Genomic DNA, 9,803 nt, shown 5'->3' with positions numbered 1-9,803 from the left:
CCGGCCCCGCGTCCCGCTCTGCCCCCCCAGCTGCCGGTGCAGCCCCAAGAGTGCAGGATGGGGGGGGTCCTGCTGCACCCCAGGGCACAGCAAAGCCCCCCAAGTCCTAGGAGGGGTGTGGGGAGCCCTGATGCCCCCAGTCACAGCATCCTGAGCCGCTGGCAGCACCACGGGGGGGGCAGCACGGACAGAGCCCCCCAGCTCCATCTCTGTGCTGTGGCTGCTGCTGGGCCCTGCCCAGGCATGGGGCAGAGCAGGGCACCAGGGCTGTCACCTTCCAGCCTTGGGACTTCTCTTTTGGGCTACACTTCCACCCCAACCACTTTCTGGTCCTAGGTTGGATCTTGGGAACAATTCCTTCCTGGCAAGGGTTGTCAGGCCCTGGCCCAGGCTGCCCAGGGTGGAGTCCCCATCCCTGGAGGGGTTTCCAAGCCCTGGAGATGGTGCTGAGGGACCTGGGGCAGTGGTGGCCTTGGCAGGGCTGGGGGAACAGTTGGGACTGGATGATCTTCAAGGTCTTTTCCATCCAAAACAATTTATGATTTTATGATTAAATCTTGTTGGTGTCAACTGCCCTGTCCCTGGCACAAGCTGAGCAGCAGGAAAGGGGCAGCTCCATCAGCTTGCAGCTCTCCAACATCTAATGAACCTGCTGGTGATGGGAACAGCAGCTCCACTTCTCACCTTCTCCAAGCACAAAATCAATCTCACACCTCAGCAATCACAGAACAGGGCCTGCAGCCACCACAGAGCAGACATCCCACCCTAGTCAGAGGTGGGGAAAGGAACCAGCAGAACCCTGCCCTGTCCCTTCAGGCTCCCTTTAAGCCCTCAGAGAGCTCAATTCTGGGCCATGAGCCCCTGCTTAAGTCAAGAGGCTTCATTCCCAGCTGCCACAGTTCTCCACAGATCATTCATCGTTTAGGGAACAATAATTCACCCCAGTTCCTCCCCAAACCCCACCCAGCTCTGTCCAGGTCCCCTCTTTCACTGCAGGAATTCCCACACCCATGGCACAGAACTTTTTTTTTTCTTTTATTAATAATGTGGAATGTCACACTGGTCCTGCTGGCTCTTGTGCCATGTCCCAGCCCAAGAGGTTGCCAGGGACCTTCCAGCAGAGACACCTAAAACCAGCCAGTCAGCTTTTTTTTTGTTGTTGTTGGTTTTTTGGGTTTTTTTTCTTAAAAGAGAAAATTTGCTTCAAAACCTGCCAGAGGGATCTACAGTGCACGGTCCAAAAGGCTGCAGTCCAAGAACCCCTCCGATTTCTTGTACTTTCTTTTTTTTTTAAAAAAAAAAAAAGAGGAGATGAAAAGATAAAAGCCAACAGGGACTGAGCCTGTCCCAGCTTAAAAAAGAGACAGTAACTTTTCATGCACGTTTTTAAAAGAGAAAGGGCAGGGTCTCAGAGTAACAAGACCAGAGAGATGGCAGCCAAGCCTGCAGGGGAAACTGCTGCACTCTCCTGGTTCAACTTCAAAACAAAGGTGGTGAAAGGAGGAGGAAAATGTCCCTGCACACACCTGTGCACACTCACCCCCCACCCCATGCAGGGCGTCTCATTATGCATCAGGGATGGAGAAATTATCTTCCTCTTGAGGTTTGCGGATCCAGCTGCCGTAGCCCAGCTCTTCCAGGCTACTGAAGAAGTTCTGCTTGGCCTCCTGGTACATCCTGGCTGCCTCCTTAGCATCCGAGTACACTGAGAGGTGCTGCAGGTCTGTGCAGTTGTTCTTGGCACACAACTGCTGGAACAGGGCGAACATTTTCCTCTTGGACACACGAGACACCTCCAGCTTTGGGCTGGGAGGGGAAGACAAAAGGCAGTGGTGAAGGACATGACATTCAGAAGAGCAGAGGAGCAGGGGGCTCAGGGAAACACCCACAGTGGAGTTCCTGGGAGGTCTCTTGGCTCAGAGGAGCTCTGCTAGAGGCGCTGGGCAGTGTTTTGTCCTGCTTTGGGAGCACTGGCCTACATTGCTCTCAAATCCCTCTCTCCAACCTCCCCAAGGTGCTGTAAGAGCACAGTGTGCTCCTGACTCCAGAGCTGCCCCCCCTCTCCCCGGAGAGAAAAGCAGAGTCAGGAAAGGCTCTTCTTACCCATCTACTTTCCCTTTTGTGCCATCCAAGACTTCCACTTCGCTTTCATCAGCAAGACACCAGTTCACTGAAGACTCCTTCGTCTTGCCCGTCTGCCGCGCCGAGTCGTACACGCTGACCCGCCCGACCTGCGCCAGAGGCAAGAGGGTTCCTGACCCCATCCTGCTGCACCAGGGGAGCCTCTTCCCAGGGGAGGGGGCACATGGCTCCCACCATCCCCTGAGGCAGAATCTAATGTTAATTTCCTCCCCCAAGACGTTTGGGTGCTTTAAACCTCAGTTACCCCCAACTCCAAATCTCCAGCTGCTGCTCCTGAGGGAGACACGCTTGGTCTGTTATCTGGGACATGGGAAATCCAAGGAGTTTCCATCCCCTGCAGGCAGGGGTTCAGTTGGTCTAGTGGGAAGTGTCCCTGCCAATGCAGGAGAGTTGGATCTAGATGATGCTTAAGGGCCCTTCCAACCCAAACCACTCCATGATTCTATGAAATTCTTAAGAGGACCAAGCACTGGGTTCTTACTGAGATGGAGGCTACAGGAGTGACCTCGGACACTGCCAGTAACCCCAGGCACTGTGGTTCTGGTTGGAAAAGACCTTTGAATCCATCCATTAACCTACCTCTACCTTGTCCATGCCCCTCAGCACCACATCTACAGAGCTTTGAAACACCTCCAGGGATGGGGATTCAACCACTTTCCTGGGCAGCCTGTGTCAGTGTTTAATTACCCTTTCAGTTAAGAAGTTTCTCCTAATGTCCAATCTCAGCCTCTCCTGGGAAACTTGAGGCCCTTTCCTCTTGTCCCATCACTGGGGAGCAGAGCCTGACCCCCCTGGCTCCAACCTCCTCTCAGGCAGCTGCAGAGCCAGCAGGTCTCCCCTCAGTCTCCTGGTCTCCAGGCTGGACACCCCCAGCTCCCTCAGACACAAAAGCTGGCAGGTTTCTGGCCATCAAGCTCCTGACCCTGGCTGCAGAGCTTCTGCCATGTGTCCCATCCCACCCTGAGCGCCCCAGGGAGGCCTGAACCCAAGGGGTGAGGTGGAAGTTGGGGACGGAAAGGTCAAGAGGTGCCAAGCCCACAGTACCTCAGGATGGTTAATGTGATATGGAGCCTGGAGCTTTTTCTGCAGCGCATTCCCACCTCTCGCCACGCGGCAGCAGATGGCACGTGTTAAATGGCCCTGGCTGTACAAGTAACCTGTGAAAACAGATGTGCAGGTGTTAGGAAACAGGGATAGCACAGATGGTGGATGGGTAAAGCCCTGGGAGTTACAGCCTGTCTCATCACAGTGTTTCTCAAGGCTCCAGAAAGCTCAAGGCCAGGTGGATCAGCAAGGGCTACATATACCCTGGGTGTGTGAGATGAAGATTTACAGCCTGCAACGTTTCTCCTTAAATACACAATCAGGGAATTTTTGTCTCACCCTCCCAGGTCACATGCACCTTCTAAACATCAAGAACCCTGGAAAAAACCCACTCCACCCACAGCGTAACATCCACAAAGTCCCTTCCCACTTCCCAGCAGCACAGCCCTGCCAAGGACAACACTTCAGTCTGTTCCTCCTGCAGTTGCCACAAACCAGCTCTCCCATCACTGGGGGGGAGGTTACTTGTGGCTGCAGCCTAAGGAGGGGGCAGCACATCCCCCCCAGCCCAGGCAGGACTGGGGGGTATCGTACCAAGCGTGACAGAGCTGAGATAAACAGGCTCTATGAAGTGTGAGAGCAAAGCCCCTTGCAGGCCCAGCACATTCCAGCGCAGCATTTTGTCGCTGCAGGACATGGTTCGCAGCCGCTCCCCGTGCTGGATCCCATCCCAGGTGGGCACAATGTCACTTGACTCCACAGGAATGGTGCCTTCCCCTGTACAAGGGAAAAATAAAGCTTTTCTGTAAAGAAACAGACACAAATACATCCAAACCCCACCAGCAACTGCACAGGGAACTCATCTTCTAGGCATGGGCATGAAGTGAGTGCTGGAGTCTGTCAGCAGGCTCTGGGAACACTTCAGCATCACAGGAAAAAAGGGAACTCAGTATTAATGACAGACAAGCACTTTTTCATGTGGCTGAAGCAGAATGAAACACTGCTTGAAAGGGAGGGCAGAGACACAGGCTTTGCAGCAAACTTCAGCTGCACTCTTGCTAGCCTGGTAGTCCCATAGGCAGAGTGGGGAAGGGACTCTCTCTAATGCACTCATCCCTTTTACCCACTTTGGTCCCTGAATGCTTCAAATCCCACAACAGCAGAGAGGGGTAAGGAAACCCTGCAGCTCCACAAAGGCTCAGCCAGCTGAACATGAGCCAGTGTGTGCCCAGGTGGCCAAGGATCAGCATCCAGGCTTGTATCAGCACTAGCGTGGCCAGTAAGACCAGGGCAGGGATTGTCCCCCTGTGCTGGGCACTGGGGAGGGGACACCTGGAATCCTGGGGGCAGGTCTGGGCCCCTCAGGACAAGAAGGACATGGAGGGGCTGAAGCGTGTCCAGGGAAGGGCAACGGGGCTGGGGAAGGGGCTGGAGCACAAGTGTGAGCAGGAGCAGCTGAGGGAGCTGGGGGTGTCCAGCCTGGAGAGCAGGAGCTGAGGGGAGACCTTCTGGCTCTGCAGCTGCTGAGAGGAGGTTGGAGCCAGGGGGGTCGGGCTCTGCTCCCCAGGAACAAAGGATGGGACAAGAGGAAAGGGCCTCAAGTTGCCCAGGGGAGGCTGAGGTTGGATCCTGGGAACAATTCCTTCCTGGGAAGGGTTGTCAGGCCCTGGCCCAGGCTGCCCAGGGCAGGGGTGGAGTCCCCATCCCTGGAGGGGTTTCCAAGATGTGGTACTGAGGGACCTGGGGCAGTGGGGACTGGGCAGGGGTGGAGGAACAGTGGGACTCGATGATCTTAGAGGTCTTCTCCAACACAAAACCATTCCGTGATTCTATGACTAGAGCCACCCCAGTGTGCAGGGACTGAACACACTCACCATTCTCCACCTTGGTCCGTAGTTTGCCTTGTTTGGGGCTCTCAAAGAGGGGCTGATGTTTGGTCTGTCCCATCACACTGGCCTGGTCACTGCAGGACTTATCGAAGAGCGCCCCATCCCCACAAGGTGCTGTGCTAGAAAAACAACACTCCCCAGGTTAGCACAGCAAACAGGCAGGGCCAGGGCTGTGACAGTGACAATGTGACAGTGCTACCCACAAGCTGCCCCCCTGCATGACCCCACACAAACCTGATGTAGAGGTGAAATGTAACACTGCTCTTTATTTTTAGTCTGTTCCCTCCTGCCGGCTCAAAAATACTCTGTTCTGAAGAAGAAGGGTTGGATGGGTCATACTTCATCAACTCACTGTAGAGAAACCTGGAAAGAACAATTTCATGTCAAAAGGCTTTGATCTTCAGACAGGGAGCACTTCAGAGAATCATGGAATCATCCAACCTGCCCTTGAACAGCCACAGCTTCTCTGGGCAACCTGGGCCAGGGTCTCACCACCCTCACAGCCAAGAATTTCTTCCCCAGATATCATCTCCACCTTCTCTCTTCCAGTTTTATCCCATCCCTCCCTGCCCTTGTCCCAAGTCCCTCCTCAGCTTTCCTGGAGCCCCTTCAGGCACTGGAAGCTGCTCTAAGGTCTCCCTGGAGCCTTCTCCTCTCCAGGCTCAACACCTCAACTCTCCCAGCCTGGCTCCAGAGCTGCTCCAGCCCTCCCAGCATCTCCGGGGCCTCCTCTGGACTCTTTCCAACAGCTCCATGTCCTCCCTGTGTTGGGGACCCCAGAGCTGTTCCCAGCCCTGCAGGGGGTCTCAGCAGAGCAGAGCAGAGGGGACAATCCCCTCCCTGGCCCTGCTGCTCACGCTGCTGGTGACAGCCCAGGACACGGGGGGTTTCTGGGCTCCAGCACGTGGTGCTGCCTCATGTTGAGCTTCTCCTGCCCCAACACCCCCAAGTCCTTCTCCTTGGCTGCTTCATTCATTCTCCACACAATCAACTTCAATCCAACCACTGCCCAAGCCTGGGACAAAGCAGGGTCCCAAGCTCTGCCTCTGTCACACCAAGTTTCCTACCACAGGGTAGACCAAAGACCAGGAGCTGCAGCTGAGAACCCCTGAGGGGCAGAAAACTGCATTAGATGCTACAGAAAAGGCCAGAAATGGAGCAGGTTTCTGTTGTACAGCTGACATGCAATAGAAAACAAGCATCATCTCATGATGAGCAGAGGGACGCAGTGCTGGGAGAGGAACAGGAGCTGGACTGGCTGCTCCTTGCACCTGATTCAAGCATGAAGAAGACTTCCTGGTTGTTAACCTGGTACCTCAAGTCAGCACTAAGTTTGCATTAAGACTGAACAGCCCCATAGGCTCTTGAACCTAAGGGGTATTAGTACAACCCATGATCTGTTTACAATGACTGAGGCTTCTCCAGATGCTTCTGTCTGGGGACAGAATCTTGAGGGAAAAATCTTGAGGTCTAACACAGCATTGAGGACGAAGGAGAAATCACAGCTTGATAGAGCCTGGTTTTGCAATGGGAGGTGGAGCTCACTGGTCTCTGACAGGCTCTGCTCTGCCACAGCAGCCAGGACTGTCAAGGTAAAGGCAGCAAGTGATGCTCCCCAGGGCTCAGCACAGGGGCCACTCCTGTTTAATAACTTCATCAGTGATCTGGAGGAATGGATTGAGTGCACCCTCAGTTTGCAGACGACACCAAGTTGGGTGGGAGTGTTGAACTGCTCAAGGGCAGGAAGGCTCTGCAGAGGGACCTAGACAGGCTGGGTCCACAGGTCAAGGCCAACTGTGTGAGGTTCAACCAGACCAAGTTGTGGGTCCTGCACTTGGGTCACACCAACCCCAGGCAACGCTCCAGGCTTGGGGAGGAGCAGCTAGAAAGTGCCCGTGAGAAAAGGACCTGGGGGTGTTGGTTGACAAGGGCTGAACATGAGCCAGAGAGTGCCCAGGTGGCCAAGGAGGCCACCAGCATCCTGGCTGGTGTCAGCCCTGGGGTGGCCACAGGAGCAGGGCAGGGACTGTCCCCCTGTGCTGGGCACTGGGGAGGGGACACCTGGAATCCTGGGGTCAGTTCTGGGCCCCTCAGGACAAGAAGGACATGGAGGGGCTGGAGCATGTCCAGGGAAGGGCAACGGGGCTGGGGAAGGGGCTGGAGCACAAGGGTGAGCAGGAGCAGCTGAGGGAGCTGGGGGTGTCCAGCCTGGAGAGCAGGAGGTGAGGGGAGACTTGCTGACTATGCAGCTGCCTGAGAGGAGGTTGGAGCCAGGGGGGTCAGGCTCTGCTCCCCAGGAACAGGGGATAGGACAAGAGGAAAGGGCCTCAAGTTGCCCAGGGGAGGTTGAGGTTGGATCTTGGGAACAATTCCTTCCTGGGAAGGGTTGTCAGGCCCTGGCCCAGGCTGCCCAGGGTGGAGTCCCCATCCCTGGAGGGGTTTCCAAGCCAGCCCTATTTCTAGATCCTGCTGCTCAATCCTGGCAGGACAGACACCAGCAAGGAGAGGCCAACATCACCTCACCTGTGTTGAATAGGAAAAAGTGCCACAAAACGTTTGTGAAGAGAAGAACAATTGTGCAGTCGAGTTGGGAATAATCCTTTCCAACTGACAGAGAAGGATTTCAGACTTATCAACACAGTGGATGTGTTTTCCTGAAGGAAAACATCCTGTTCCTGGCTTGCATCAGGAACAGTGTGATCAGCATCACCAGGAAGGTGATCCTGCCCCTTGGCCTTGGTGAGGCTCCACCTCGAGCACTGAGGGCACATTTGGGCACCACAGGATAGGAAGGACATGGAGGGGCTGAAGAGGGGGCAGAGAAGGGCAACCAGGCTGATGAGGGGTCTGGAGAACAGGTCTGATGAGGAGAGGCTGAGGGAGCTGGGGCTGTTCAGCCTGGAGAAGAGGAGGCTGAGGGGAGACCTCATTGCTCTCCACAACTACCTGAGAGGAGGTTGTGGTGAGGTGGGTGTTGGGCTCTTCTCCCTGGTGACCAGTGATGGGGTCAAGCTGCATCAGGGGAGGTTCAGGCTGGATATGAGGGAAAATCTCTTCCCAGAAGGAGTGGTGAGGCCTTGGAACAGGCTGCCCAGGGAGGTGGTGGAGGCACCATCCCTGGAGGTGTTCAAAAAAGGGCAGACATGATGTTTCATAAGATGGTTTAGTGGTTGGGGATTGTAGGGTGGATGGTTGGACTTGATGATCTTGAAGGTCTTTCCCAACCTGATTCTAAGGCTCCTGCACCCAGAGGCAGAGAGGCCAAAAGGGCCCAGCCTGGGACTGCCCAGCACCCCAGCTCAGCAGACTCTGCAAGATGCTTTATTTTAAGTCCATCAGATGCAGCCCTTGGGCTCTTGGCCAGTCTCCAGCTCAGTACTAATTTGGGCACCGTTCAGGCATGGCCCTTTCTTATCAGAAATAACTTCCCCCTATTAAACAACACATGGGTAAACAGTGGTGTTAGAGGATCAGAGGCCTCTCTCAACACAGCAAGGAACTGTGACAGCTCCACCCCTCTGGAAGCAGTCAGCACCTCCTGCCAGGCCCCTCTTTTTTGGGTTTCTCCTTGTCTTACCTCACAAAACCTCTTCGAGCAATGATTTCTGCATGACAGTCATTCACTGTCTCCCCCTTCAAGCTCAGCTCTTCTCCTTTCACACAACGATTGCCTGAAATTCAAAAAGAAAGGACAAGCCTCAGAGTCAACACAAAGCTTGACAGGGAGGGCTTCATCTTGCTTCAAGTTTGACTTCTTTGGGCTCCAAACAGCAGAAGCTACACCCTGATGATTAAATCATTACACTGATCCAAGTGGGTAGGAAAACAAAGAGTTGAAGAGCTACTTTAGGGGCAGCAGAGCTTTAAATATCAAGAGGTTTAAGGGTAGTGTCTGTTCCACAGTGCTTCCCAGCACAGCACTCCAGTGGAAGTGTGGCAGCTCACTGGGAAGGGATCTGAGGCCCATCCTGCTGAGAGGAGCTGGGCGATCTTGTGCTCCACGACCTGAGGAACCCAGGCTCTGCTGCACAGGTCAGTGTGCAGCAATGCAGGCAGAGCTGAACAGCGACGCAGCTGCGGGCACAGGGACTTTGTTCTCATCTATCCAGATCACTCATGACACCCTGGGAACACTTCTTGACCTCCCTGAAGGGCAGGATTCCCTGGTTGTAGCTGACAGGGAATCTACTGGGGAAGTGAGGGGTGGGAGAAGATTGCCCAGAGAGGTGGTTGAGTCACCATCCCTGGATGTGTTTAAGGATTGTTTGGATGTGGTTTTGGTGGACACGGTTTAGGGGAGAACTTTGTAGAGTAGGGATGATGGTTGGACTGGGTGATCCCAAGGGGCTTTTCCAACCTGAATGGTTCTGCTCATACCTGTTCCAAGGCTGACCACCACTCCCAGGCCAGCCTGGCCCCTCCGCATGACGATGGCAGCCAGGATCTTCCTGCCCAGCAGGCTGTGCTGGATGCGCGCGGTCAGGGTGTTGAAGCGCTGGTGGCTCAGCATGGCCAGCTGGTCGTGCAAGGTGCTGCCGCGCACCGGGAGCTGCAGCGGGGACACCGGGAGGTCAGAAGGGCTCAAGAATCGGAGAATCATAGAATGGTTTGGGTAGGAATGGACCTTAAAGCTCATCCAGTCCCACCCCCTGCATGGGCAGGGACACCTCCCACCAGCCCAGGCTGCTCCAAGCCCCATCCAACCTGCCCTTCAACACCCCCAGGGAT

General features: G+C 55.0%; 1 protein-coding gene across 1 annotated transcript in view; it reads right to left on the bottom strand.

Moving 5' to 3' along the window:
• Positions 1-1,565: 1,565 nt before the first annotated feature.
• Positions 1,566-9,803, bottom strand: part of ADAR (adenosine deaminase, RNA-specific) — a 14,271-nt gene continuing 6,033 nt past the window's right edge. Inside the window, 8 exon segments of the mRNA XM_009999768.1 lie at positions 1,566-1,806; positions 2,104-2,231; positions 3,187-3,299; positions 3,781-3,963; positions 5,061-5,194; positions 5,310-5,438; positions 8,653-8,746; positions 9,453-9,699. Of these exon segments, the coding sequence (XP_009998070.1) occupies positions 1,566-1,806; positions 2,104-2,231; positions 3,187-3,299; positions 3,781-3,963; positions 5,061-5,194; positions 5,310-5,438; positions 8,653-8,746; positions 9,453-9,699 (1,269 nt within the window).

Source organism: Chaetura pelagica, unplaced genomic scaffold (assembly GCF_000747805.2).
Source record: "Chaetura pelagica isolate M959 unplaced genomic scaffold, ChaPel_1.0 scaffold686, whole genome shotgun sequence".
Lineage (NCBI taxonomy): Eukaryota > Metazoa > Chordata > Aves > Apodiformes > Apodidae > Chaetura > Chaetura pelagica.
Note: the sequence above shows the minus strand (reverse complement) of the source record. Positions and strands in the feature narration are given on the sequence as shown.